This window comes from Betta splendens, chromosome 17, assembly GCF_900634795.4.
Source record: "Betta splendens chromosome 17, fBetSpl5.4, whole genome shotgun sequence".
Taxonomy (NCBI): Eukaryota; Metazoa; Chordata; class Actinopteri; order Anabantiformes; family Osphronemidae; genus Betta; species Betta splendens.
The window spans coordinates 14,862,603-14,890,591 of record NC_040897.2 but is presented as its reverse complement, the minus strand read 5'-3'; the positions used below and the strand labels follow the sequence as shown (position 1 = coordinate 14,890,591).

General features: G+C 52.0%; 1 protein-coding gene across 1 annotated transcript; it reads right to left on the bottom strand.

Moving 5' to 3' along the window:
• Positions 1–34: 34 nt before the first annotated feature.
• On the bottom strand, positions 35–27,989 carry egfra (epidermal growth factor receptor a (erythroblastic leukemia viral (v-erb-b) oncogene homolog, avian)). Its single transcript, XM_029132246.3, has 28 exons — positions 25,702–27,989; positions 13,145–13,296; positions 12,477–12,663; positions 12,267–12,398; positions 12,121–12,189; positions 11,899–12,017; positions 11,423–11,564; positions 11,001–11,117; positions 10,668–10,794; positions 10,510–10,583; positions 10,354–10,441; positions 10,059–10,252; positions 9,850–9,982; positions 9,462–9,552; positions 7,743–7,900; positions 7,530–7,568; positions 7,297–7,441; positions 7,104–7,226; positions 6,648–6,746; positions 5,594–5,779; positions 5,324–5,479; positions 4,567–4,642; positions 4,234–4,380; positions 4,043–4,140; positions 3,800–3,967; positions 2,540–2,587; positions 2,372–2,465; positions 35–1,689 (listed from the first exon to the last, which is right to left on the bottom strand). Exons 1-28 carry the CDS (start codon positions 25,835–25,837, stop codon positions 1,346–1,348), a joined length of 3,642 nt encoding a protein of 1,213 aa, XP_028988079.1. The 5' UTR covers positions 25,838–27,989; the 3' UTR covers positions 35–1,345.

The window sequence follows — 27,989 nt, the reverse complement described above, 5'->3', positions numbered from 1 at the left end:
TTGTTGTGGCTGTGGAAATAAAATAAAGGAAACATTTCCATAGAAAAATGATTTATTTATATTCACTTTTGAGGGGAATAATTACATTTCGGGTATTAGTGCATATATTCATGTATAATGTGACAAAACCTTGTACTGATAAATTATTGGCAACTATTTCTACAGTGGGGTATATCACAACATAATCACTGTTTATGTACATGTACCTGTGTAAAATCTGCAAAAGTAGGTTTATAGTTTGCTACAGTAGAATATTCCTTTAAAACTAGGAAAAATAATAGCAAATTTGATGCTCAGGATTTTAAAGCTAAGAGCAGATAGAATCATGTGTGAAACTAAGGGACATAAGAGAGATGCATCAGAATGAACAATCTGAGCTCCTGGTGTAAAACAAAAACATTTAAATATCATCTCATTTACAGGGAATGCTACTTACATTGAAAAACAAACCTAATCACATGACCTAAAACAGTTCAAACCAACTAAACTCTAAACTCTGGGAATGGAAAGAGTTGTTTGCCGACAGCTCAACGAGCTGCTGTGCAACTTAAACAAAAAAAAAAAAAATCAGGGGCATTAAAAAAAATAACCCACCCGTGGGAAGATAACGCTCGGACTGTTAAGCATGATTCATGTTAAGAGATTCTAAGCTACGAGACCCAGCAGAGCGAACGCGACCGCAGTCACATTTGCTGAGTTTATCATCACATTCTCCACATAACTGGCTGATATCACACATCGAAGGGCTCGGGACTCTGTCCTCGTGTTTGGGCGGACAGCAGCGTACAGTGTTTATAGGCCTAAAGCAGAAAGTGATACAATTCACCAGTAATCCCCATTAATCGGACTATACATTCTGTATATCTGGCGTCTGTAATGACTCCGCCCTCAGGCAGAGTGTCGTCAGGCCCCAACAGGTGAGAACCGGGTTCAACATCAAGAGACGCGTTGGTGCCAACCCTTTAAATGCAGGCATCGATACTGTTTATTGATGTGTCTACGCGTACAGCACGTGTACCTTTAGTCGGGTTTTGGGTTGAGCTGCCATGTTCCGCTCCTGCTCCTCCACACATCTGGACCCTCTGTGTCCAGCGTTTGGAAGCTTTCACATAGGAAACGGCACAAGGTTCTGCCTGGAGAGGCTTTCTCACAGGGGTCACGAGGCGAGGACAGGGCGGCCCCGATCCTGCGACTCTCGGACGTCGCAGCGTGCGAGTTGCTTGTCGTTTTGGGTGGAATGAGAAATCTTTGCAATGAGACGGGCCTGTGACAGCGCGCGAGGAAACAAAAAGCTGCACAAAGCGCCACCTGCGTCTGTGTTCAGAGTCAGTCCCGCCCCCGGCCCTCAGTCTGGGCCCAGGTACTCTGCGTTCTCCGCTGCCGGGACGTGTCCGTTGGTGTGGGTCTTGAAGGTGGGGGTGAAGTCCTGCTGGTAGTCGGGGTTGTCGATGCTGTGCTGCGGCTCATACTTCTGGACGCTGTGCACCGCGCCGTTGAAGCCGAGGGGGAGGACGGCGGCGGACGGGACCTCGTTCAGGTACTCGGGTCCGTCCAGCCCGTTCTTGAAGCAGTTCAGGTACTCCGTCTCCGGGTCGGCGGTGGACGCGGCGGGGAGGAGGGTGGGAGGTGGACCCGGGTGCTGGTAGATGGGGTTCACCATGTCGGACGCTCCGTTCTGGTTCATGTAGTCTGTAGAAAGAGGCCAAGACTTGAGCAGAGGCACCAACATGTTCCCAGTGTATCAGGCTGTGGAGGACTCAAAAGTATTTTACATTTCTTTAATATCAGAGACTTCAGGTTCTTGGATGTGACAATGCAAGAACTTTTCTTATCATTATCAGCCCAATGGGAATCAGTACATTTCTCCAGATCAGCTGTGTTGGCAGCTTTCTAAGGGCAGCATGTGATGAAAACCAACTTTGAAGTCAGCATTTTATTTGTTTTTTTATCACGGGATACTGCAGATGAACGGAAGCTGGAGGTCTGAGGGACCAGCGACATCCAGTGGCCTGTGAGAATGAACAGGAGCGGCTGGAGGCGACCTGAGGAGCTCCAGAATCTCCTGGGGTGTTTAATGAACTAATTAAAAGTAGGCACGATGTGAAGTTATTTCTATGCATTCTACATAAGCAGAAATGGTTTGGTGTCAAAAGAAGAGGTGAACAATGTACAGACGCAAACACAAAGCCTGACGTTCTCATGTGGTGAGCACTGACCACACGTTTTATAGCACAGAACAGTGTGTTCTATGGCCGTGGCTGCAGTTCACTCTCTGTCCACTAGGTGTCCCCCTCCCCACCCAGTCCCACGGAGGAGCCAGAGGACAGGAACCCCGAGGCCTCCGAGGGGTTCCGACTCCGAGGACACTCACCTGGAGCCGGCTGGAAGGCGTCGCTCAAAGGTTTGTCCGTTGGGTCAGGAATATAGCGAAGAACCGAGCCTCCATCTCTGCTCGGGAAGCCGTTCTGTTGGGAAACAGGAGCAGAGCGCATGAAATAATTCCACCCAAACTGGAAAACCCAGGCTGACCTTCACTTACTAATAAGCCGGTTCTGCTGTGGCAGGTTCCAATGCTGCTGTTGAGGCTCTGCAAAGTGGACAAACACCAGTTAATATCTCACCACCAACACACGGCCATAAATCATTTTATTATTATTAAGCCACAACTCATGAAAATGCACCAATAAAATTAAACTGGCATTTTAGGCTTGAGCTTTGTTTCAAACAAACCCTCCACTGTTACTATCTCTCTCTCACTTTGATTCCAACTGCTTTTGATTATTTCTACATTTTATGTGAAGCTTTCTTTTAGTGGTTGTGACTCATTTTTTCATCCTTTCAGGAGACAGAGTTTCCTTTGAACAGTGATAATAACGTTTTTATGTCATCTCATCTCAGCACCAGCTGATGAGGATCAAATTAAACATCCACCGAGCAGATTCACGCTCATTCAGGCAGCGTGATGAGCTTTGTTGTGTCTGTCAGAAACTGGCGTGAGCGGCCGGCGAGTGGCGTCAAACCGTGGAGAGAGAGTGAATAAAGAGCCGCCGCTGGCAGCTGTGGCAGTGCAATTACTTTCAACAGGGGGAGGAAATGAAACACGCTGAAGGAGCAACCGTCTGTAAAAAAAGAACCCAAAAAACGGCATATCACAAGAACAGGCTCCTGCTGAGCTCCGGCTGGACAAACACTTTAAACGTTTGCCTGCGAAGGTCATCAAAGCAAAGCTGCAGGTTAAGCAGCGATCTCAGGTCCAGGAGCCAGACCTACGCACGGCCTCCTCCACCTGAGCGAGAAGCTCATCAATCACAGGAACTGTGGGAGAGGGAACGAAGGGACGCGGACGAGTCCCAGCGGAGCGACGAACCGAAGGCTGCCGGAGTCACAGCAATCAGCTCAAGTGCAGGTTTGGGTTTTTACCCCGACGTGACTCACGGCACAATGACTTCCCCCAAACAGCGAAAAGAGCACAATTAAATGTTCGAGCAATTGACTGCGTGAAGGTAAGGTCTAGCTGGCGTCCAAATCAACCGGGATGTTTGAGGGTCAGCGTTAGTCAGCCTGAGTCAAAGCAAAGCGTTCCAGCTTTTATTCTGCTGGCATTTAGAATCGTCTCACAACTTCACTTCAAGGACGTTCTATTAGCAACTGTGGTGACGAGGTGAACTGATGAACAATCAACACGGCTGTGAGTCGTTCCTGGCCTTTTTCTCCGGCCTTGAATCTGTCCGCCCAGTTAAAACGGCCACAAGGCGTAGAATGTGCTATGGGAGGGGACCTGAGCACGGCAGGAGCTCACCGTGGAGTGCAGCAGCGGCGTCTGGGAGGTGCTGGGGCTGCTGAAGAAGCCGCGCTGCGGCACCAGGTACTCGTCTGCGTCCACAGCGTCCTCCATCTCCTCGCCGCTGATCAGGCTGCGGTAGAACTTGGAGTCGGAGGGACTGGGCAGGTGCATGCGCTCGTCGCCCTGTTGGAGAGAGGCGGGCGGCGTCAGCACGGCGCCGGTGAACGGGTCGAGCCTGCCGTCTCAGGCCGCGCGTACCTGAATGACCAGGTAACGAGACGGGTCCCGCGCCATCTTGGAGAATTCCGCTATGAGCTCCCGAAAATGCGGCCGGGAGTTGGCGTCGATCATCCAACCTGTCAGGACACAGCAGCAGATGATGACGACCCGCCGCTGGAACAGAACCCGAGCCCGTCCGGCGCCACAGAGGCTTCGACCCCCACGCGTACATTTCACCATGATCATGTAGACGTCGATGGTGCAGATGGGAGGCTGCGGCAGCCGGTCCCCTTTCTCCAGGACCCCGGCGATCTCACTGGCCGGGATGTCGTTGTAGGGTTTGGTTCCGAACGTCATCAGCTCCCAGACGGTCACACCTGCAGACAGAACCACAGGGTGGCGTCAGCTGGGCCGGAGGAGGAGCCACAGCGCTCTCTGCTTTATTCAGCCATGAGCAAACGTTTCTCCTGAGGCCGGAGGCTTCGCTCAGGCGCTGCTTTTGGAATCTGAGTCCGGGTCGACCCACTGGAGGTTCTGGGGCCGAGCGGGAACGGCGTCCTTACCGTAGCTCCACACGTCGCTCTGGTGCGTGTAGGTCCGGTTCAGGATCGACTCCAGAGCCATCCATTTTATTGGCACCTGTCAAACACGCGTCAAATCAATCAGACAAACGCATGCCAACACTTAAGACTTGTTTCAGTTTTAGGAATGGAAACAGTTTGAATCAGGACGAGAAGCAGCGTGTTGTCACCGACGGCGTGCGTCACGCAGAGATTTAAGAAAAACAATCTCTGGGACAGTTTCCTGTGCGAGGATTAAGCCGAGCGCCGCTCGCAATATGTTTTTAATAGCTCTCGACGAGGTTTTGTCTCAGTGTAAGACGTGGTTTAATCCTGTCTGGGATTCGGCCCTGAAACGTTTCATTAAAAGAGGGTTTAAAATAGCAACGGCTTCATGGACAGAGAATGAACGGAATGTCTGGTTCTGTCCGGTCCGGCTCGGTCCAGGTGACAAAAACAAGCACTAAGTCAATGCATCACAGAGCAGTGAACAACCTGAGCTTCCAGCTGAAAACCTGATCAGACATAAAACATATTTGTCGTTTTGCTCAAATCTCAGCGCACTGACAGAACTATTTATACTCCACGACACTTACATAAGACGCCGTCTGCAGAAAGTACAAATACAAAAAGCCCATTGTTCATGACACAGAGCAAGAACATCACCTGTCCAACCAGCAGCCGGCGTCTGAAGGCTATAAATACCAGGCTCAGGTGCCGGTGACTTATGTAATGGGGCTGCGGCGTCTGAGCGACCGACCTTTCCTCCGTCTGCGTGAAACTCCTTCTCGTCCGCGTCCAGGAGTTTGGCCAGGCCGAAGTCTGTGATCTTCACGTGGTGAGGCGTCTTCACCAGGACGTTTCTGGCTGCCAGGTCCCGGTGCACCAAGTGGCGCTCCTCCAGGTAGTTCATGCCCTTTAGTCAAACACAGGTCACGCTGCAGGTCGTTACACAAGCACAGGGCTGTGTTTCCACCAGCTGGTGTCATCTTTGACCGGCTGATATCAGACCGAGCAGCGGCTGCTTTACCTTGGCTATCTGCACACACCAGTTGAGCAGGTGCTGGGAGCCGATGCGGTCCTTGTTCTCCTTGACGTAGTCCAGCAGGCAGCCGTACGGCATCAGCTGGGTGACGAGCTGCACCGTGGAGGTGAGGCAGATGCCGAGCAGGCGGCACACGTGGGGGTGCTCCACGCTGGCCATGGCGTAGGCCTCCTGAGGAGTGCATGGACAGTACACACGCAGAGACGGACACACACACACACACACACACACACACAGAAAAAACAGAGAGACACAGAGACACAGAAAAACACACAGAGACGGAGACACACACACAGAGAAAAAACACAGAAAGACACAGAGACACAGGCAGAGAAAGACAGACAGACACACACACACACACACACACACACACACACACACACACACACACACACACACACACACACACACAGTGTTTCTTGTCATGACATAAATGGACTAAAAGTACAACGTTGTCTGAACTGAACCAGTATTTGCATTTTTCCTGAGAACTGATCGCCTGAGAAACACAGCAGTTGTGGTGATATCTAGTGTTGAGAAATATGCTTCTGAGCAGCGGGAACACTCAGCCAAGTGTAATTCATCTGGCACAGCTCAGACTGGAAAGTTTCAGTGGTCTCCACAGAAAAGCGCCTTACGGGAGAAAGCCGTGAGGACTAATCTGAGCATCAACAAAGGGCTTCCTGCGTGCACGCAGCACGCTGAGCTTTATTTAGCAGGATTCCTGCCACGCGTGGGTTAAATACATGCCAAATATGCTCCACGTGCTTATTACAGCAATAACCGCTTCCTGGTGGCTTTAATTATGGCAGTCTGATGAGAAGGAGGCTCTAAAAAAGCCTTAGTCACTCTACATCTGCATGGACACAGATCATGACTAAGCAGCGACACCCGGACGGAGCAGAGCAGTCGCTACGGAGAAACCCGACGCGGAGGAGGATCTGATGGACTGTACATGTACTGCATGTGTGAGGCCTTTAACTGGGACAGGAGCGTGAAGACACATCAAAGGCTACACAGAGTAAATGCGAGAACTCACGTCCAGTATTTCCTTGTTGGCTTTGGGTAACGTGGCCTCCCTTAACACCTTGATGGCCACTGGGATCTTCACATCCTCTCCCTCTGGAACCCACAGGCCCTGAGAGCACAAGGTTCAGAACAGCCCACATGTAAAAGCTGTCAATGCACAAGAAACACTCATTCTCTGCTGTAGATTCAAGACTTTTGCCCTTTTTAGCCTCTCAAAGGCTAAAACATACAGAGGAGCGAAAGTGAAATGGACGTTACTCACTCGTGACCCGACAACTTAGAAATGTGGCTTTTAATTGAAAAATCGACAACAGATGTGGAAAAAGAAAAACACGACCACAGACAAAGCTGAAGAGCTGGTTACGTGGAGTTGGCACGAACGGCTCGGTTCTAATGAGCTCCAGTTTCTGGAAACCTCAGCGCTGCAGTGAGGCCTGGACAGCGAGGTGGGGATTTCTGTTATTACCTTATAAACCGTTCCAAAAGCCCCGGATCCCAGCACTTTGATTTTCTTCAATTCAGGCTCCTTTAAGATGCGCAGCAGAGCCTGGTTGGGCGCTTCTCCACTCGGGGTGAGGGGCTCCACCAGCTGGAAAGAAGGTAGCGGGAGGTCAGAACGCGGGGCCGACCGGTCTCCTCCCATTCTGAGCGGACCGTACCTCCTTCTCTTGGAGCAGTCTGCGCATGGTCCTCTTCCGCTTGATGGAGCGTCGGCGCAGCAGCACGACGACGATCACGCTGGATACGAATGCCGCCAGCATCCCACCAGCAACTCCGGCCGCGACCATGGGATTCCCAGACGAGCTGAAAGACGCAGACGAGGAGCGGCGCTGAGGACGCATTCAGGGGAGACGTGATGATGTGATGAAGACAACCAGAGGAGGCTACTCACTACTTATTGGCACAGCCTTCAAGTCCAGGTCCGATGCACCTGCAAAAAAAGTACTGCAATGTAATATAATGCCTCAGAAATCTACCAAACCACAGTGTGGCTTGTTGAAACAATGCACCAACACGGATGAGCCTGTTAGTTTATTCTACCGGGCCTCAAACGAGGCTGAGCTCTCATCCGTCCGGCGTCACCGCCGTCCAGGTACCAACCTACCCCTGAGTGCAGTTCCTGTGGCACAGCCGGCACACCCTGCTCGGGTCCGGGTACTTCCACACCAGCGCGTCGTCCTCCCCCGGGACGCCCTGCGGACAGCGAGGCACGCAGAACAGGCCGTCCTGGAAGTTGGCACATTTGGTACAGTTTCCAGAGCCCTGAGAGCAGAAACCAAGACTCACGATGTTTACAGGCCTCCTGAGAGGAGCAGTAAATATTATGTACGCTGCGCTGTCTCATAGTCATAACTCCTGGATCCATCTTCTCATAAATGTCCTGTCGAGCGCTTTAGTTCAGGTCAGTACAATTCAATCTATCGACTTGTTACACTCGAATGCTGCGGTTTCATTGTCCTACATTTTCTAGAAATTCCTTCTGCGCTCCAAAAAGAGCCTGAACATGTCTCTAAGGATTAGAAGCTTGATCTCAGAGCCACTCCCCTCATCTTGACTCAAAGGTCCGCATGCCTTGTGGTTGCACTGCATCTCGGGCTTCTGACGCCGCTGCTGATGAAGAAACTGACATTGCTAAGACTCCGGCCTCCCTTTGACTAATCCGTGGTGCTCTTTGAATCTGAGGTTCATAAATAATGCACACAAAGCTGCTCCGCAGACGCTGCCCCGCAGACGCTGCCCCGCAGACGCTGCCCCGCATGCGCTGCCCCGCATGCGCTGCCCCGCATGCGCTGCCCCGCATGCGCTGCCCCGCATGCGCTGCCCCGCAGACGCTGCCCCGCAGACGCTGCCCCGCATGCGCTGCCCCGCAGACGCTGCCCCGCAGACGCTGCCTCGCAGACGCTGCCCCGCAGACGCTGCCCCGCAGACGCTGCCTCGCAGACGCTGCCTCGCAGACGCTGCCCCGCAGACGCTGCCCCGCAGACGCTGCCCCGCAGACGCTGCTGCCTCGCAGACGCTGCCTCGCAGACGCTGCTGCCTCGCAGACGCTGCTGCCTCGCAGACGCTGCTGCCTCGCATGCGCTGCTGCCTCGCATGCGCTGCTGCCTCGCATGCGCTGCTGCCTCGCATGCGCTGCTGCCTCGCATGCGCTGCTGCCTCGCATGCGCTGCTGCCTCGCATGCGCTGCCTCGCAGACGCTGCTGCCTCGCAGACGCTGCTGCCTCGCAGACGCTGCCTCGCAGACGCTGCTGCCTCGCATGCGCTGCTGCCTCGCATGCGCTGCTGCCTCGCATGCGCTGCTGCCTCGCAGACGCTGCCTCGCATGCGCTGCTGCCTCGCATGCGCTGCTGCCTCGCATGCGCTGCTGCCTCGCATGCGCTGCTGCCTCGCATGCGCTGCTGCCTCGCAGACGCTGCTGCCTCGCAGACGCTGCTGCCTCGCATGCGCTGCCTCGCAGACGCTGCTGCCTCGCATGCGCTGCTGCCTCGCATGCGCTGCTGCCTCGCAGACGCTGCCTCGCAGACGCTGCTGCCTCGCATGCGCTGCTGCCTCGCATGCGCTGCTGCCTCGCATGCGCTGCTGCCTCGCAGACGCTGCCTCGCATGCGCCGCTGCCTCGCAGACGCTGCTTCGCAGATGCTGCATTGCAGACGTCACACGCAGACGCTGCCCCGCAGACGCTGCCCCGCAGACGCTGCCCCGCAGACGCTGCCCCGCAGACGCTGCCCCGCAGACGGCACGCGCAGTCGGCACGCGCAGTTGGCACGCGCAGTCGGCACGCGCAGACGGCACGCGCAGACGGCACACGCAGACGGCACACGCACCGATGCGCTGCAGGTCACCGTGGTGTTCATGCGCCGGCACTCGGGGTGACACTCCACGCAGGTCCGGTTCATCGCCGCCTCCCGTGGATCGCTGCACACACAGACAGAGAGACAGAGCTGTCAGCGCCGCTGGCTTCAAACACTCACACACGCGGGGGTTAAATTGTAAGCATGTGGAGATTCAATGTTTGACAGAGATCTGCGAAGATAAACACGAGTGGATGAATGTGTCATTTCAGCGACAATGTTTGACTCGGATCGACTGGAGGTTTAACTGCCAAATGCCTTGCATCGCATTTGGTCCAGAGCTGCTTTCAGCAACAAATCCTAAATGATCCAGTGTCATAGTGTGGACCGGCTGCTGGTTCGAAGCCCAGCCTCCTCTTACCCCTCCAGGATGTTGCAGGAGTCGACACAGCTCCCGTCTCGACTGTAGTCGCGGCAGGCGAAGCACATGTCGGGCCCGGGGCCCCAGCAGCCGTCCGCCGTGCACCTCCTGTCACATGTCCTGTTCTTCAGCTCTGAAAGACAAACGGACCACGTCAGGACGGGGTCCCGGCCGCGTCTGGGTCCGGGTCCAAACAGGCCGGGTCGTACCGCAGTGGGGGTCGGCGCGTTCTATGCTGACGCTTTGGCTTTTGGACTTGAAGAACCTGGTCCAGTGGCTCTGGTTGGTGTAGCACAGCTTATTGTTCTCGAGCAGCGCCACGTCCCCGTCGCTGATCTCCTTGAGGGAGCGGAGGCCAAGGTACTCTATGTCGAGCCCAGTCACCACCAGGCTGCGGCCCCCGCTGCTGAAGGAAGGGGAGCAGGTGCAAGGCTTTAATAGCTGAACATCACCCAACTCTAGAAAACAAACCCATCCATGGGTATTTATCCACGGGGGTCATACCGCGTTGTTCTTCCACGAATGATCTCCAGATTCTCGAAGGGACTGAGTGAGCTCATGTTCTTTGGCCACGTTTGAATCCACAAGTATCCTGAAGCAACAGATGCTCTGTTAATTGTGAACTCCTCAGTGCGTCACGCATGACTCACGCAGTCTTACCAGTGATTTCTTTGACTGTCTTAAACACATCGAGCTGGGCAGGATCCATCTTTGGTGTTTTGGTATATAGATCCCTAAAAATGGTGGAAACGCGCGTCATTGAGCAGCGGTGGAGTTGTTTGACAACGTGATCAGTGACGTTCAGCAGAGGTTCTCACCCGTAGATCGACGTAAGGATAATCACAATGTTCCCGTTGATTTTGGTGCAGTTCTTAAAGGACTCAATGTTGGCGGCGCTGATAGACTTGGTGTTGGTGAGTTCTCCTGTTCCCAGTCCATTACACGCTACGAAACACAAGCAGGCTGAGTGATGCACTGGAAACAGCTGGATCATTTTGTAGTTGGTTAAAGTGGAGCTACTGGAAGTTTAACTAATCTTTTATTTCATTTAAACAAACCTGTGTGAAACAAGGCATCGTCATGTATAGCAGACGTGATGAACAACAGTCTAATAAAGTCCCTCCAGGACCCGGCCACGGCTTCACTCCTACCTTTGGGACACAGCCCGTTACACTTGGAGCACTTCCTGATTCCTCCCTCATCCACCTCGTAGGTGTTGCCGCTGCACGTCCTCACGCACGCTCCGTGATCAGTCACGACGTAGTTGTCTGGAGAGATTGCAAAACGCAGCCGCCGTCACAATGCGTGTCATCAGGTGCAGAGCGGTTAAACGGAGCAGAGCGGCTGCTGCATTAACGAGGCCTCGAACTCAATCATTTCCTTTCTTTGTTTACACAGTCTACAGTTAAACTGAGACAAAGTGTAACTAGCTGATGACTAACAACGGCAACCTGGACCAGTAAAATGTGAAGCAGCTTGTAATCATGCATAATGTGTTTTCCTATATTTGCCGACAGGTTTTATTTCATCCAAACTAACTTTTGGAGCAGCCGCACATGAAACCGGTTCTTACGTGGGCAGCTCTTCACACACGTGGCGCCAAAGTTGTACTTCCCGTGTGGGTTCGGTACCAGCTGGTGCAGGTTGGGGTCGTAGCGCATGAGGCCGGGGCAGGAGTCCTTACACATGCCGTCGTCCTGGAAGTCCCGACAGGCCTGCAGCACAAACAGCCGTCACCCCGCGCACTGGGACCAAAACAGAGCCCCGCACTAATGATAACACTGCATTCCTCTATCGCAGCCTTGGCTCAGCGCTCAGAGGGAGGCCAGGCTGTTCTGAAACACCAGGCGCTGCCAAATGAAAGATTTAATCAGCAGTTTTGTGTCTCATTGGTACTGAAGCCCATAATAAATGTGTCCTGACACAAGCAGATGCTGCTGAGCGAGGGCTTTGTTTAAGACGAAGCGGCCCAGCTTCACAGAGGGAGGCAGCGGGTTTATTCTGGGTTTGGGTTCCCGGCTCCGCCATGTAAAGGTGCGGTTCCCTCACCAGGCAGTCGGTGGCCCGGGGCCCGGTGCAGCCCGCGGCGCAGTGCTCGTTGCAGCAGTCGCTGGGCGAGGGGCCCTTGCATCTCTTGGAGCACTGCTGCGCACAGTTCAGCTTCGTTACTGGAGAGGAGCGACAAGGTTACAGATACGACAAACGGAGCCGGTTCCACCAGCTAGTGTGGGACGGAGACAGGGTTGTGCACGGTCACAGATCAAACCTTACAGGTCTGGCAGTTGTGAGGTCCAGGTGCCCAGCAGGAACCATTGAAGCAGCTTGCGTCACATCTGGTACCTGACGACCAGCGAGGGAGGATTATTGAATGTTTAATCTTCAGCTCCTCTTATTTGACTGACGTGTGCATTCCTTACAGAGAGGGCTGGTGCTGGGGACGGGCAGCTCCATCATGGGTTTGCTCTCACTGTTGACAATGTCGTGCCACTGGATCGTCTCCACGTTGCATATCCGGTTGCTTCCAAACTTGACGCCTCCTTTAAGAATTTCTGTGAAAGACAAGATGAGGCTTCACATCATCGCAACGCGCTGAGGCTGTGCGATGGTAAATGCTGAGCAGCACCGACCTGTCAGACTGTTGAGCAGGAGCTGGCGTGTGGCTTGACCCAAAGTATCGTTATGGTTGGAAATCACCGAGAGGGCAAACTGCCCCTTATAGAGCGAGTGACCTCGGATTATGCGCAGGTTCTCCAGAGGAATCGTGGGAGCGGTGTTGAGGGCGATCAGCACGTATCCGCCCACCTCCTCCACAGACTGTAAAAAGAAACGAAATGAGAAACCCTGGCTGGAGGCCAAAGGAGCCAATGTGCAAAGTCAAAGGTTCTGTAATCTCAGCAATGAAACAAACCACAATAAAACCGAGGGCACATGCTTGTAGTCAATACTAATAAAATGCCCAAAGCCGCCTTTTCCTCTATCTGACACATCACCTCACGTCATCCTCAGACCATGATATCTGCTGAGTGCATGCTCTTTCTGTACAGTGTGTGTGTGTGTGTGTGGTCTATAATCACTTGTGCCTAGTGTTCACAGCCTTGTCGCTGCAGCTGTGGTTCCTTATAAACACACTGAGTCATCTGTCACTAAGGACTCATTCTAGTGATTTTAATTATTCTGTGTTAAAGCAATGAGGTCAGCAGAGCCTGCAAAGGTTCAGGATACGCATCACTGTATGTGACAAACATATTAGGGCGCCTCTGGCGACCATCGTGTGCATGTTCAAACCCGCGTTTACCCTGAGGAAGGACAGGTCGTGGTGCTCCTCCATGTGGGTGATCTCCAGGTTCTCCAGCACCACCGTGCAGTTGCTGTAGGTCTTCACCATGTGACGGTAGTGGGTGTCTTTGGAGTCGAGGAGGTTCAGATCGTTGGTGATGCCTTGGCATACTGCAGCAAAAAACAGAGGCACTTATTGTGATGCTGACACACACAAAGCCAACTGACTGCCTGGAATTACAGGGGAGTCTGACACAAAGGCCCACAATCAGCCAGAAACATCCCACGCTTACGTAACGCTGCTGAATTCACGACTCTCTGTGTTTGTGAGTTCGGTCTGCGCAGTCATAACTTATACGTATAAATATCTATATATATATATACATATATATTTATATTTATCTATATCTCTCTCTATATACATATATCTATATATCTCTCTATCTATCTCTCTATCTATATAGATATCTATATATCTCTCTATCTATATAGTGAGGAAGTATCATTTACTGGCAGCTTCTCAGGTGAACAGGTCGCCTTCGTACCGTGAGCAGGTCCGACAGGTTCTGACTGGCAGTGAAGACAGAGTCAACAGTTTAACGCTAAGACTCTCCTCCAGGACGCACGCACATCTTTTCGTCATATCTCTAGTTTTTTCCTTTGAAGTCTTAATTTGCAGGTTCACTTTTAGCCAGTTTGGAGCCAACCAAAGATGCATCATCCCAGTTGTTACAGTGGATTATGAAGCTGGTGCAACGTCTCCCATTGCATTCCACAGCGTGTCTGCTCTTGATTGTGCAGTTTGTTTGAGACACACCTCACAACACTGTGCATAAGCAAATTCACCTGCACCGAAGCCGCAACAGGCGAGAAGACGGCGCTCACGCAGTCAAACGGCACCAGAACCTCGTCCACGGCGCATTTTGCTCAGTGCTGAGACAAATTAACACGGACCAACTGCAACGGGCGCAGAATGAGCCACCAGCAGCTGTCTCCCGTCCTCCCTCCTCTTCCTCCTCATTAGTCTGTCCCCGAGGGAGCTTCCTGACATGAACCCTGCCGTCCGGCAGCCCAGCGCCTCGGCACCAGAGGCAGAAAAGACAGGCTGAGTTTTAATCACACATGCAATTAGCCCCCTAATTATTACTCAGCCCGAGAACGCAAACTGTAACAAACACAAAGGTTGTCATGACTGTACAGCTGTGAATATTAATCAGCCGGAGCTGAACATCCCAAATGGCTGCTCGCTAATAAGGATGCTGATTATGGTTAAGTGACTTGTTGTTATGCCACACGCAGCACACCGCATGGACGCAGCCCGCTTCCTGTCCCACTGTTCTGTTCTGTTAATATTTACGACCGGCGATAAAGTCGGGACGAGGCAGGTGAACAAGCTTCCCCGTCGTGAAGTTTGTACCTGTGTAACACACGGACGCGGGGGTGATTGCTCAAGCAAGCGCAAATGAACGTCCAATTGACCTGGTTCAGACGTGCTGAAGGCAATAAACGCCCTGATTTCTACCACCATAAACTGGCTTCCTCATCAGGCTGCAGCACATGAGAGGAACAAGGTGAGGCTGTATAAACACAGGAGCTGGAGAGCTGGCAGCCTCCTGGACATGTAAAGCAGGCAGCTTCCTGCTGGTGACTAATGCTTTATGCAGATTGGAAATCACCGAGGCCCCTTGTTTTCCCACTCTGATTCAGTCCTGACATTAAAGTGCTGATTGCTGCGTGCTCCGAGGTGCGGGCAGGGCCGCGGTGACGTAACGGAGGCTGTGACAGAGACTGATCACCTGTTGCTTCACTTCCTCCAGCTGCACCGACGTCACGCGTGTCCAAGCGTGGCTCTGGGAGCGAGGAGCGGCCCGGTTCGGCCCAGTTCGGCCCGGCTGCAGCACACAGTGCGTGGGGGCGTGCGCGCTGGCGTGGACGCAACGCCCAAGCGATCGGCACCAAGTCGGAGCAAAACACAGGCCTCCATAAAGCCGACGTTTAGTCATCTAAGCTGGTTGCTATGTGCGGCCGCAAATCACCCTTTTGATGTTTACTCGGGGACTAGTGCTGGAAGTCAAGGGTGTGTGGGTAGAGATTCGTTTCTCCAGGCTACAGGATCTGTGCGGGTAACAAAAAAGCGTCTAAGCTTATTATGGGACAGTTAACTCATTGTTCATATTCTAAAAGAACAATTTCCCCCAAAAGGCAACTTTGTTTAACATTCTGGATGCGTTGCTCCTTGGATTCAAATGAAATATAACACGTGTGCAGGAGCTGAGCACTGACTGAAGCAAGGAGAGATGCTGTTCCTGCAAATGTCTCCAAGATAGAAATGTCTTCAATAAAAGCAAGAGAGTTCAATGAGAGCAACAAAGGCCAGTAATCGATAAGTGTCCACAGCATAAGATGGTTTATGTGCGTAAAGTCGAAGTCAGCGCCATTAGAAATGTGTGAAACAGTCAAGCAGAGAAGTGCAAAAGCACCAAAAGCAGCCGCAGCCTGACATGAATTCACAGTTTGAGTTGCCAGAACGCTCAAAGCAAACCTTCCTGGACCTGGATCTGAGCACCCTGACCCGTCTGAACACACGTCCACTGGGAAGTCATCAAATCATGCGTTTTCTAGCGTTTACAAGCAGCAGAGAAGGCTCCGCCACGTTCTCTTCCTCTCATTCTCTCCCTGCAATTCAATTACACTCTTCCCAGAGTCTGATAATGACATTAGGCGAAACCTTATCCATAATTAAAGGGACAAACTAATGCTAAGGGACATTACTTGTTTGCTTCTCTCAGTCAACAGCATCACGGAAAAGCCTCGTATGTAATTTAATCTGCCGTGATAACAAAAAACTGCCAAGATTCATTTTCTTCAGAGGTAAATTACAGTTAATATGTCAAATATACGGTAAGAGGACGGTTCACACACACACACACACACACACACACACACACACACACACACAGCTGTCCTAACTTACATTTTCCAGCCCATAAAACGTCACGAAAGCATAAATCTCCCATTGAAATGTGGGGGAGAAGCCACTTCCTTCGTGCTTTCTGTGCATTCAGCTCCTTCCTGGCTGAGAGTCAGGACAAGAAGAAGAAGATGGATCACGTGTTGGTATGAGGACAGAACCAGCAGCGCGAGCAGTCGCCCGTGAATTCTGTGGGGCGGCGCTATTTTTGTAGAAGCACTTTGTAGTGAGGACTTAAGGCCTCCTGATATCCTGGCCTCTGTGCAGGGGAAGCGCCATCTTCCTTTGCGTGGGAGACGCATCAGGCCCTTAGAGAAAACATCTTGGGGCCTCAAAAAGAAAAGAGGGCCCGGAGGATACCACCCCCTCCCCATTCCTCCTCCCCGTCCCCAGTGAATCCAACAACACAGGCCCTCTGACACGTCAGGAAGTGCATCCCTGCACAGGGTGCAGGGATGCTGCGATGCTGAAGCAGATGGAGGAAGATTTGCATCTCAACAGGACAGGCTGAATCTGTTCATGTGAGGGAGCGAGGAGACACAGAGGAAGAAAGAGGAGGGTGATTTGTGGTGGTGGTCAAGCTGGGTGTGATGGCGACCTTTGACCCCACAAGAGGAGACAAACAGCTGCAGGACACACGGCCGAGCGCGGGTTTAGACTGAGACGCTCTGCAAAGTGACCAAATAAAGAGCAAAGCGCCGGTGTTTATTCTGGGCCGGCAGCGACACACACCAGATACCTGCGGCCGGGCCCATCTCAGTGTTTACGCTCCGCCTCAGCGTGAGGAAGCCGCGGGTTTAGGTTCTGCACAAACACAGGAACGCGTCTGTGTACTCGCACGCCTCTACGCTGCGCTCAGCAGTTTCAGGACGGGGAGGCGGTGAAATGAGCCAATAATGAGTCTGAGAACCTGCGCTCTGGTGAATCTAATGATCGGCTCCGTCGCCATAAATGCTTCACAAACCTGACTGTCAACTATTTTTATGGGAGCGACTCTGCTGTTGTTGTTTAGAATCTGCGCCAACGCCTCCGGTTCTGCTGCAGCTACGCAACATTTAGCTGTTGTTTCCAGCAGCTGCTTTTCGGCGGAGACGCTGTGATGTGCGCCACCTGCTCAACATCCCAAAAAAAAAAAAAAAAAACGAAAAGGTCCACCAGCTGGGGAACATAGTTTCACTGTGTAGCTGTAACAGGCTGAGAAACTTCCCTCAGGACGTCCAGGAAACAAAAACAGGCTCAGGAGACAGGACGCGCAGGAGGTTTATGTGTCAGGTCAACTACAACCTGAGAGCACCTCCATTAAAGCAGCTTCAAACCGTGTTCTCAAACCTCCCCATTCACATTCACTCTACACAGAACTCTTAAATAAACTAATTGAGCCTTAAATTATCGCTGTGCTGCATTTATCTCTCTGTTCAATGCTGTTTTCATTACCTGATGTTGAATATGTAACATTATAGATAATTAAACCATAAATAACAGGAGGCTCATATAAAGCATTAATTACAGAGCTTCACGATTTACTGCTGTTAATTAAACACAGCTGCGGCTGTGGGTCGCGGCGGCTCAGAGCCGCACACATCTCCAGTTTGTCCAGTTTCCCACACGTCCCGTTGGAAAGTCCATTAGGCAGCGCACAATCCCACTGCTGTTACCCAAGACTCCGTCCGGCCCCGGCCCAATTTAAATTCCAATAATGCACCCACAATCCTGCTGAAATGTTCCAACACGGCCCACTTCCTCTCCACCGTCCAGACCTTTTCCCCATTGAAGCCCACACTGACCCCCCCCCCCCCCCCCCCATCCCTGTTAAAACCATACTCCTCCTGAATCCCACAGGAAGCCGTGGAGAAAGACAGAGAGGGAGTGGGCGTCGAACGCACTGCTGCTAACTCAATACCCCCCCCCCCACACACACACACACACACACACACTACACCAACCGCCACTGAGCCTGGAAAAGCAAAGGAAAGAGGAAACGGACAAAGAAAGGGACAACGAGAGGCAGAGAAAGCCGCAGATTTGAGGCCGCAGCCGTTGGTTCAGGCGTTCCCGCGTCGGAGCAGGCGACAGATAACGCCGCCTCGCTCACTGGACGTCCAACATCATCCAAACACAAGGAGATAGATGCTCTTGGAGGCTCTCGCTGCTTAAGGGTCTCTTATTTTTAGCCCGGCCGCTGACAGGCCCGTTTCTGTGCGGGATCCTGCTGCGTTGCCTGCCAACGACGCTGTTGCTGCCTTAGTCACGTCTGTAGCGGCTCCACAGACAGACCCCATAAAAGGAATCCTCCTCCACGACAGCCCCAGGGTTTGTGTTAGCATGACTGTCTGTGGCTCAGCCTTACTCACCGATCAACCCTGCCTCACATCAGCGCAGCACCCGGTTCCACCGGCTCCGGCAGAGGCCGGGGGTCGGGGGAGCACAGCAATACTGTGGAAGAGGATTCTGTTACACGCTGTGTTGTAATCGTCGCATGCGTGGCCAAGTTAATTAGCGAGGGAGAACGCTGCTGCGTATTCCTGATGACACGCCAAACAGAAATGTGTGAAATGCAGCGGGTGCCGCTGCTGAGCACGTGTGGCCCCAAGTGCTCGGCCGGCGTTGGGCTCCGCGCTGGAGCGAGCAGGAAGACGCGAAGGAGCGAACACGCCTCCCACAAGCCTCCAGCTCAGATTTCATCCATTGTTAACCACGGGCGTTATCCTGTTCCTGACAAATAAAGTACATCACACACAGTTAACAAAGCTCCCAAACAATGCGATCACGGAGGAGGACGTTTGAGGCCCACGCACCTCAGACATCATCAAAGGCATCGCACTAGAGCCTCTACTGCCACACACACACACACACACACACACACACACACACACACACACACACACACACACACACACACACACACACACACACACACACACACACACACACACACACACACCTTCCAAAGCTGAAGTTACTCAATGTCCAGCTCAGGTTAAAAAGAGGAAGCAGCCTCCTCCTGCTAATCCGCTCAATTATACACAAACATAACCAGCTTTATTGCAATGATTACTTTGTATTACACATTGTACCACTGTCGTCTTCATAAATAATTTGGCGTGACGTTTATTCTTGCCAGTGAACCTAAAAACCGTCTCACATTAAACTTGGCCTAAACCTCTGTTACTTAGTTACAGGAGCTGAGCTCCACGGTGGGTTCAGGCATCACGATGAGGTCGTCTGTTCCCTGGAAGCGGAGGCAGCGCGATGCTCTGATGCTGTGCTACACAACATCAGCTGTTAATTACCCTTTACTGGAAACACAAGGACATACGTTGTGACTCATATGCACGAGGACAATGAAAACTATAAATATATATATACGTTATTCTCAAGAGAACTCTGCAAAATGTTTGTCTGGCCGATCGCCAACAGTCATTACTTTGTGCTGGTGAATTTATCTAGTTTCTCAGATTATGCACAGACCTCACTGAACATAATGATATTCCCGTCCCCAGATCCTGGATTTCCCTACAGATGTTTGTCCAATCAACGAGCTGCCAAGCGTTTGGAAGCAGCATAAATCTTGGGGGATCACTGTGTTTCCTGAACAGAGGACATCATCTGCGCTGCCAAGCCCGAGTATCAATACGAAAAGGAAAATGCAATTTCCCTACGGCTTTTTATTTGCCCCTTGACCTCAAATCCCAACTAGGTTTGAATACATTTAATCTGCTGCTATTTCAAGGAAGCCTGATTATTGTATTAATACCCAGATAAAAACCAAACAAGCGGGTTGATATTAAAAACCCACAGACTGATCCTAATCAGCTCAGACAGAGGTAGCTGTTCTACAGCGGAACAGGCCGCAGAGGCTAATCCTGCTGCGGGCGCCGGTCCAAACATCCTCCTGGGTCTCTATGAGGAAGCCCGTTCTCCAGCTGAAGTGGCCTGAAAACCAGAGCCGCAGATATTGATCGTTTCTCAGCGTCCGTTTTAACACATCTTCGTCACTCGTCTGTAGAATTTTAGGCTGCGCTCGAACAACAACAGGGTCAGGTCTCACTTCCTTCCAAAATTCCTCCCCTTTACTGGACGAGGACGTGAGGCAGCACACGAGTGATCAGAGGGTTCAACGGTTCTCCCATCGGAGGGTTCCACGGTTCTCCCATCGGAGGGTTCCACGGTTCTCCCATCGGAGGGTTCCACAGTTCTCCCATCGGAGGGTTCAATGGTTCTCCCATCGGAGGGTTCCACGGTTCTCCCATCGGAGGGTTCCACGGTTCTCCCATCGGAGGGTTCCACGGTTCTCCCATCGGAGGCTTCAATGGTTCTCCCATCAGAGGGTTCCACGGTTCTCCCATCGGAGGGTTCCACGGTTCTCCCATCGGGGGTTCCACGGTTCTCCTATCAGCCCTGTATCTCAGTCTGACAAGTCGCTGGCTGGTAAACCAGCGGAACCGTGGTCGTCGGAGAATCTTTTATTTTTAACGCTGCCAGCAGGAGGGGGAGCGTCTTGGTTTTTGCTGGCCAGAATTACACATCGCTGTCTCTTCAGAGTGCTTGTTGCGTCTTTGTTGTTCAGGAGACAAACATAAGGAGTTGTTCACGCCTCGCTGTGTGCGTGTGAAACATCCAGGGGTCATTAACTAATCATCAGTCCATCACTTTGACGAGACGGAGCAGCTTTTAGTTTGGGTAACCATGACAACCACCTATTGCCTTTTATGATCCCTGACTCTTTAACACAGACTGTCCTAAAAACGGTGCAGAGCCTTTATCCAATGCATCCGTCTGCTAACTCGTAGCCTGGTTTCTATTTCAAGCCCTGGGAGAATATCCTCCACTGATATTTGCATGAAGGATTTTGCTCCAAACAAAATAATTTAGTCGCAGCTTTCCTGGGCTTCAGCGCGATGCCTGTCTCGTCACTGTTGACACAGGGCTGTAAAGTCATGTCTACATGGCAAGTTAAGGTCAGGAAGACAGATAAGCCTGTGTCACAGAGGACAACAAACCCTGAATAAAGGAGCTTTTGTTGAGCGGCCCAGGGTTTGAGCAGAGAAGGCGACGTTGGTCCAGGCCCGCGCTGCACATGCACGCTTTCTCATAGATGTGGCCTAACTTGAAGTTTTACCACAGTGTCTGCGCCGCAAGTCGTCAAATTTCAGTGTGCAGTTCGTCAAAAGCCAAATGCAGACGGGCACAAACGTGTGTGTTTGTGTGGAAGGGGGGGACCTGGAGGCAACACAGGAATCAGTTAAGAAGTGATTCCACGTGTCTGAGGGTGTTTACTTTGCTCCTGAGTGAATGCCCCTTAAAGGTACGTTCCTATTGTGGCAGACGATTCTCCTGGCGTCGAAATGTTGACTGAGCGATAAAAGCTCGTAGCTTCTCTAACAGAAGCCTCAATATGAGGTCCCCAGGGTCCCGAAACAGCGAAGCCCTTCTGTTTGCATTCGACTAGTTAATACCTGCCGCTTACATTAAATACTGAAAGTTACACGCTGATCGTGATTGATTCCCCACCGCACCCTTGCAATGAAGCATGTAATGCCCTGATAACACAAAGAAAACACTTTTTCATAGGGAGTCGAGCGATGAAACCTTCCAGACAAGCCTGATCAGGACTGACTGACATAAATAGTTATGGCATCCATTAGACTCAGATAGCATCTTGTAATATAAATATAATCAGATGTCACATTGGCTCAACTACAGTCGGAAAAGTCAGTGTGACACATTTTGTTCTCCTGAGATCTGACCCTGAATTAAACATTGTGGACCCACATAACAAAAGCTTTTGTAGTTTTACAAAAATATGTTGGAAAAAAATCTGAGGAATTAACAGTAGAGTAGCACAAACGGTGACTCAGAGATTCAAATGCAGCGTTTGTAGCGACGGGCTAATGGACCACACAGGAAGCGGCCAAACGCCGTAGATTGGGTTTCAACCAATGCTCAGACACTGAGTGTTGTTTGTGGAGCCATTGTTCCCTCTTCCACCGGTGACTTGGGAACGACCTGGGGGTCATTACAGAACAACCACACCTACTAAGAGTGAAGCAACAACCGCCTGAGGCCTTTTTAATGGGAACTTTATCTCACTTTGTCAATCAAAGCCGAGAATTCTCAACGTTCCTGTTTTCCTTCTTTTCTGACTCCGAGCTCCGAACCGCATTCAAAAACATTTGTCTGCAAGACACGGATCACGTCCGTCTGTTCTCTGTCGTGTGACTGAGTTGAGACTCGTGGTTTTCATCCCGGCCTGTGGGACGGAAACAGGCCCCGCGAGCGCTTTCCGTCTTTACCTTCATTACGTCGCCGCCTCACGCTTTGAGCAGCATTTCAGCAGCTGCAGCATCGCGTCACGTTCGAGAACCCAAAGATCGGCGGCCGAGTGATTCACGCCCGCTCACTCCACACAGTCCTCAGGTCAAAGGAGCCCTGGAAGCCGCACAGGCTCCGACATCTCGGCCTGCCGGGCCCCGGAGAGATGAGCCGATAGACAAGGGCCCTTTTTCCTACTTGAACTCCTCTTTCCGACGGAGACGCCACCAACAGCCCGAGGATCATGGAAAGGCCATAAATGCAGGCCTTCGTTACCACGTAGGAGTGAGGAGGGACGCGAATCAGCTCAATGAGTAACACATTCACCCGTCGAGAAGCAGGAATGGCCCCGAAATATTAAACCGGTGTGTTTGTGGGTGACCTGGACGTAAAGAGAGGAAGCAGACGCTTTACACCTGCAGTGATCGTAACAGCAGCACAACGGGGTCATTGTGTTCAGACGTGTCCCACATAGTGAAGTTAGACGGAACCAAAGTGCTTCGCTCCTGCATCTCCGCCTCCAGTGCGTCTGCACACGGCGGTATCAGCGCTGCCCGATAACCGGCCTCCACAGACGGACCATTGTCCCACCGCCAAAGCCAGGCCTCGACCACTCAGACACGCGGCTCTTTATCAAAGCCAGGAGCGCCGCCGAACGATCCCCAAGCTCCCACCGCACAAAACAAAACCTCAGATTCCCAACAGCGGCGGCAGCAGACGGAAGTCTGGGAACGTCGTCAAAGGGCCCGGCGGCGCAGCAGCGGTAGCAGTACGGGCCACTCCAGACCCTCCAACGCAGACTAGAGCCTCTAGGATTACACTGGATCATAACCTACATTTCACTAACAACATCCATTTAATCCCAGAGAGTGGGCTGTGATGAGAAGAAAAGGCCCGGCGCCCTGAAAGTGACTGATGAGAGACGCTGCCGCGTTAGAGCTCAACACGAGGCAGAGGGAAAAGCACTTATTGGGCCCCAAACGCGCTGCGAGGGAGGCGCTTTGTCATGACTCAGCTCCGCTTTTGCAGGTGTGCGAGCAGCGGTGGCGCCAGACTCCGGCAGAACCGGGCCGACCCAGAAGCCGCATCGCTGTGAGCGGGTCGCGGGCGCCGCATGGCGGATTAGGGCTTGAGCCGCTGACGTGGCCCTGGATTAGCTGCATCTTCACCCCGGACCTGCAGCATCGGCAGCAGAAAGACGGAAACGGACAAACTACGAGGAGTCCAACAGCTGGGAAATAAATCAGCGGTTATTATTGTGGTTGAGTGCCGGTGAAGCCGAGGGCATTGTTTAAAAAACCTCAGCTTCTGTCCGAGTCGGAGGCTCCAGAGGCCTGACAGGTGGCAGACGCCGCTTCAGTTGATGGGTTTGATAAGCAGAGACCGAAAAACATAATTAGCACATTTGTCTCCGTTAAGTGCTTCATATCTCGCTCTCGCTCTCATCTGCTCATCGACCCATGGATTGTGATAATGTTCTGTTTCTGATCGCTCCTGGAGAGCGGCCGGGGAACGCAGCGTCGCAAAGACAACATTTATTTTTCAGCCGGGAGCTTCATCAATTTCACGTTTTTCTCGACTGGAAAAAGCGCCTACCGCGTCCAAGTGTAAACAGCCCAGCAGACGCTCGCACGTGTTTCCTAGCAGCGCTCCGGAGGCAAACACACTCCAGCCAGGTCCCTTCAAAGCGTGTGTTCACAGGATGATGGTCCCCGTGAAGTCAGGATTACAAGCGCCTATGTGCACGGAGTAATTAGACTCATAAAACATGGATTATACCAGAAATCCAAGGCAAACAGACACAAAACGAAGAACAAAACTCTGCTCGACTGCTGTACTTCAATTGACAAGAATTAAGGTGTTAATTGTGTCCAACAACATGTAAAAGGCTCATGCTCCTATTTTGATGATGTCATAGGAATCTGACATCTTGTTCCAATCATGAAATGGACACGTGCGCTTGGAGCCACATGTGAACATCTGCCTCAGCCCTCGGCCAAGAACACAAACAAGCAGGACTTCCCTGAAGATGGGCCGAGGTTCCGCCACGCTGGACCGCGCGGTTCTGCCCGGTCCACTCCGCGCCACGGCCCGACCCGGACCTGCGCTGCGCGGAACGTGACCTTTGTTTAGAAGCGCTGAAGTATTTAGGCGCTCTGTCTGTTGGGCTCACAAACACGTTTGATTTGTTATGGTTCGCTGTGGAGCAGCGCTGGACGGGACAGATGCACACGCAGAGGCACAAGACGATGATTCATGAGAAGAGGAAGCGCAGATCATCATCACTGGGAAGTAAAGGGACACTTCTGCTCACTTTCTCTCTTCACATCTGCTCTTTATGAAACATTCAAACTACATGTGGAGCAAATTTAAGTTCAAACCCTGCAATAATGTTTAATTTAAGTATGGAGGCTCAGGATCCTGTCTGTGCTCATTCATCTATATTAAATGTTGATCCAGCCGCTGGTGACGTTTCCTTATTAACGGACTTAAAAACTTAAGGTCAGGGCCAAAATCAAGCCTTAAGGCAAGAGCTTAGCGCCACTGAGAGAACCAGTTCCTGCTCCATCAGCATTCCCACTTTTAATCACTTCATACTTTCCAGACTCTTTAAATCCTCTGTGAAACAGGAATGAAGTCACTGCTGACACATTTTGATCCGATTTTTCTGAGATCTGAGAAGTGCGCACGAGCCTCAGCCTCCTCTGATGAAACAGCCCGTTTAAAAATAAACCCGGTGCGCGGAGCAAAGGTTCGAGCCATCGTCGCGTGGACTCAAGGTGACAGCTCGCCCCAGATCCAATTCTATTTTTGCCCGTAAACAGGTCAAACGGCGTCCGAGGCAAAGACGCAAAATGCGACTCACACAACGACACGACACGAACTGCGCCGCTGTATTTCACAATCCCCATCCGCTGCGTGCATCATCACCCGTGCGGCGCAAATATTTGCACCGGGACCGTCGTCATTCGCGCTGGATGCGGCACAAACGTGCGTGTGCGCAATTTACGCAACTTAAAAGTCCCCGGCGACTGTTTCGGGTGTGTTACGAGTGAACAGCCCGCTCCGCAGCCAGGGTTGACGTCCACTAGAAGCTTCCTGTGGCTCGTGGCGGGTCCTGACGGAGCAGCGAGACTGTGGGAAACTTTCCCCCGGCGCTGGATCGAGTTTCCCTGCGCGTTTGTGCGCGCGCCGAGATTTCCCCCTGTGAGATTTATGTAAATGCCGGACAATCGCGGAGGAAACGCGAAAGTCTGCAGCGGCCACGGCCACGTCCACGCTCCCTGACATACCTCTCTTTTCCGCCAGAACACGGGAGCCCGAGCACAGCAGAAAGGTGAGACTGATCCACTTCACGAAACGGTTCGCCATCGTGGTTCTTCGAAGCTCCCGGCGGGAGGGCGTCACTCCATGGCCGCAACACGCCATGTTCCGCCGCGTAGAAATCTCGAGCGCGTTCCCTCGCCCGCTGAAGAGCCTTTTCCTTCTCTGGGAAACTTTGACAACTCCTCCTTCCCGTAGATCAATCCAGCAGTCGTGCTCCGAGTGAGAGGACAGACTGCTGGCTGCTGTGACGTCACAAGGAGGGAGGCAGTGCACGCCTCCACGGGCCCAGGTAGAAGCAGAAACCTGCCCACTCCAACTAATCAACACGGACACAGTGTACGCAAGCAGCGCGCTAACAGGACCTCACGAACCCACATAAACCACAATTAAAACCTCCTGTGTCTGTGAAAGCTGCTTTGGAACCTGGTTTGAAATAATTAAACAGTGTTGCGTTTATAAAACCGTATTTATCCTGCTTTGAGATCCAGAACCACTAAAATGAGTCTCTACGGTGGTTTTCAGACTCTCTGGTCATTGTTGATGCTCGAAGATGCTCTAAGACGAAGATGGAGCTTCATGGTCCGACAAAGGCACTAGAGGTGTCAGGAAAGATGTAGAGAGACGGACGAAACCAGATGAGGATGATTCATCCGCTCACATGAACGTTGTGCCGTCCAAACCCGGCGCTCCGCCTTTTATTTATGTCCTGGTGCTGGTGCGATGGGGCCCTGAATGGACCGAACGTCCAGACGTCTGACGGAGCGTCCGTGTGATCGAAGTGGCATCTCATCTGCTCGGATGCGTTTGTTGTTGTGTAGGGATCAGACTGTGAGGGGACACGCGCGATGGAAGCCATCCTTCACCAGAGTGTTTATTTCATTACGACGGCCTAATGCTGGACAAATCGTCCTGCGGAGGAAGAGCTTATTGCGTTGGCTGAAATGATGAGCGCTCTCGTGGCCTAATGGGAAGCTAACGTTTCACATGAGGCACCGTCCGCTCTGGACGTGATGCGTTCAAGGTAGTGAAACGCAAAAGCAGACGGGGGGGTTAAAGGGCCAGTTCTTATAAAAAGGGTGAGGGAATATCTCAGTTCTACTTTCAGTGCAAATTCAGATTGAGCTTCATGTGGTCGTGTGTTTGAGTTTGACTCTTGAGGTTGTTTTTAAAGTTTTGCAGTCAACGCTGCTGAACCACAGCGTCGGGTTATTAAACAAAAGAGTGAAATCTCTGGTTTCAGTTATGAAATGTTCCCACTGCTCCGTGTCGCCATCCAGCGCCGTCCGGAGACTCTGGGGTTCTGATCCGGGGCCCACGCAGGGTGTCAGCCAAGCAGAGATGGCAAACAAACCCCAGAACCAGAACAATGAACGGACCGCTGAGAGGAGGGAGTTGGAAAAGAGAGAGTGAAGGGGCAAAACGGAGATCAGAGCTGCGAACCAGCTCCATCTCTCGTGATCCGTTACTGAGACCGAGACTCCTCACAAACGTGTGCAAAAGGTCCGAGAGGACTTCAGGAAGTCTCACTGATGCGTGGCTCGGCCCGGCTGCTGTGAGGGGGGATGAGTCATCACCTGAAGGCCTGACGGCGGGGCCAGGAATAGAGCCACGCAGCGTCAGCACACACACGCGAGCTGCTGGCTCCCGACAACGCTGGGACGACCGCACAACCTGCAGGAGACGAGGAGGACGCTCAAAAACACGGAACTCAGCGAGGTTTCCCCAATTTTAGCCCCAATTCACAAAGTCCTGATGAAAATCATCCAGAGGCCACAGTGTAATAAAGGAAGACAACACTGATGGTGTTTTATTGAATGCTGTGAATATGTTGACTTTTGTCTTGTGTTGAACTGAACTGTTGAACCTTTAATAATCAGCATTATGGTTAAAAAGCCTCAAGCGTCCGGAACAAACTGTCAAGTAGCAATTAATTAGGTGTAATTAGAGAGAGCCCTCGTTCTGACCATCTGCCCCCAAAGGAAGGTGTCGTCCGTTGAACCGAAGGCGAACGTTTGACTCACTTCCTCCTCGTGGCTGGACGTGTCATTCCTCTGCGTTCCACCGGTTCCTGCCGGAGCCCCGGTTCTTTGGCTCGGAGCCACGCTGACTTGCCAGAGCATGCGGTCTCCATGGCAACCCCGTGGGTTACACAGTAAACACCTCCAAGTCAATGAATGAACCTGTTTTAATCCCGTACCACTGTTTCCCAACTCTTTGAGCAGATATATCCTGTTTCAGGCCGAGGGACACCTTG

Excerpts from the sequence above, each read along its gene's own strand:
- egfra (XM_029132246.3), bottom strand. The coding sequence starts at position 25,837 with ATGGCGTGTTGCGGCCATGGAGTGACGCCCTCCCGCCGGGAGCTTCGA. Across the intron at positions 10,442-10,509 it reads GACAGTCAAAGAAATCACTG|GATACTTGTGGATTCAAACG; the intron begins GTAAGACTGCGT and ends CTGTTGCTTCAG. Across the intron at positions 9,983-10,058 it reads ACGCGCCGACCCCCACTGCG|AGCTGAAGAACAGGACATGT; the intron begins GTACGACCCGGC and ends TTTGTCTTTCAG.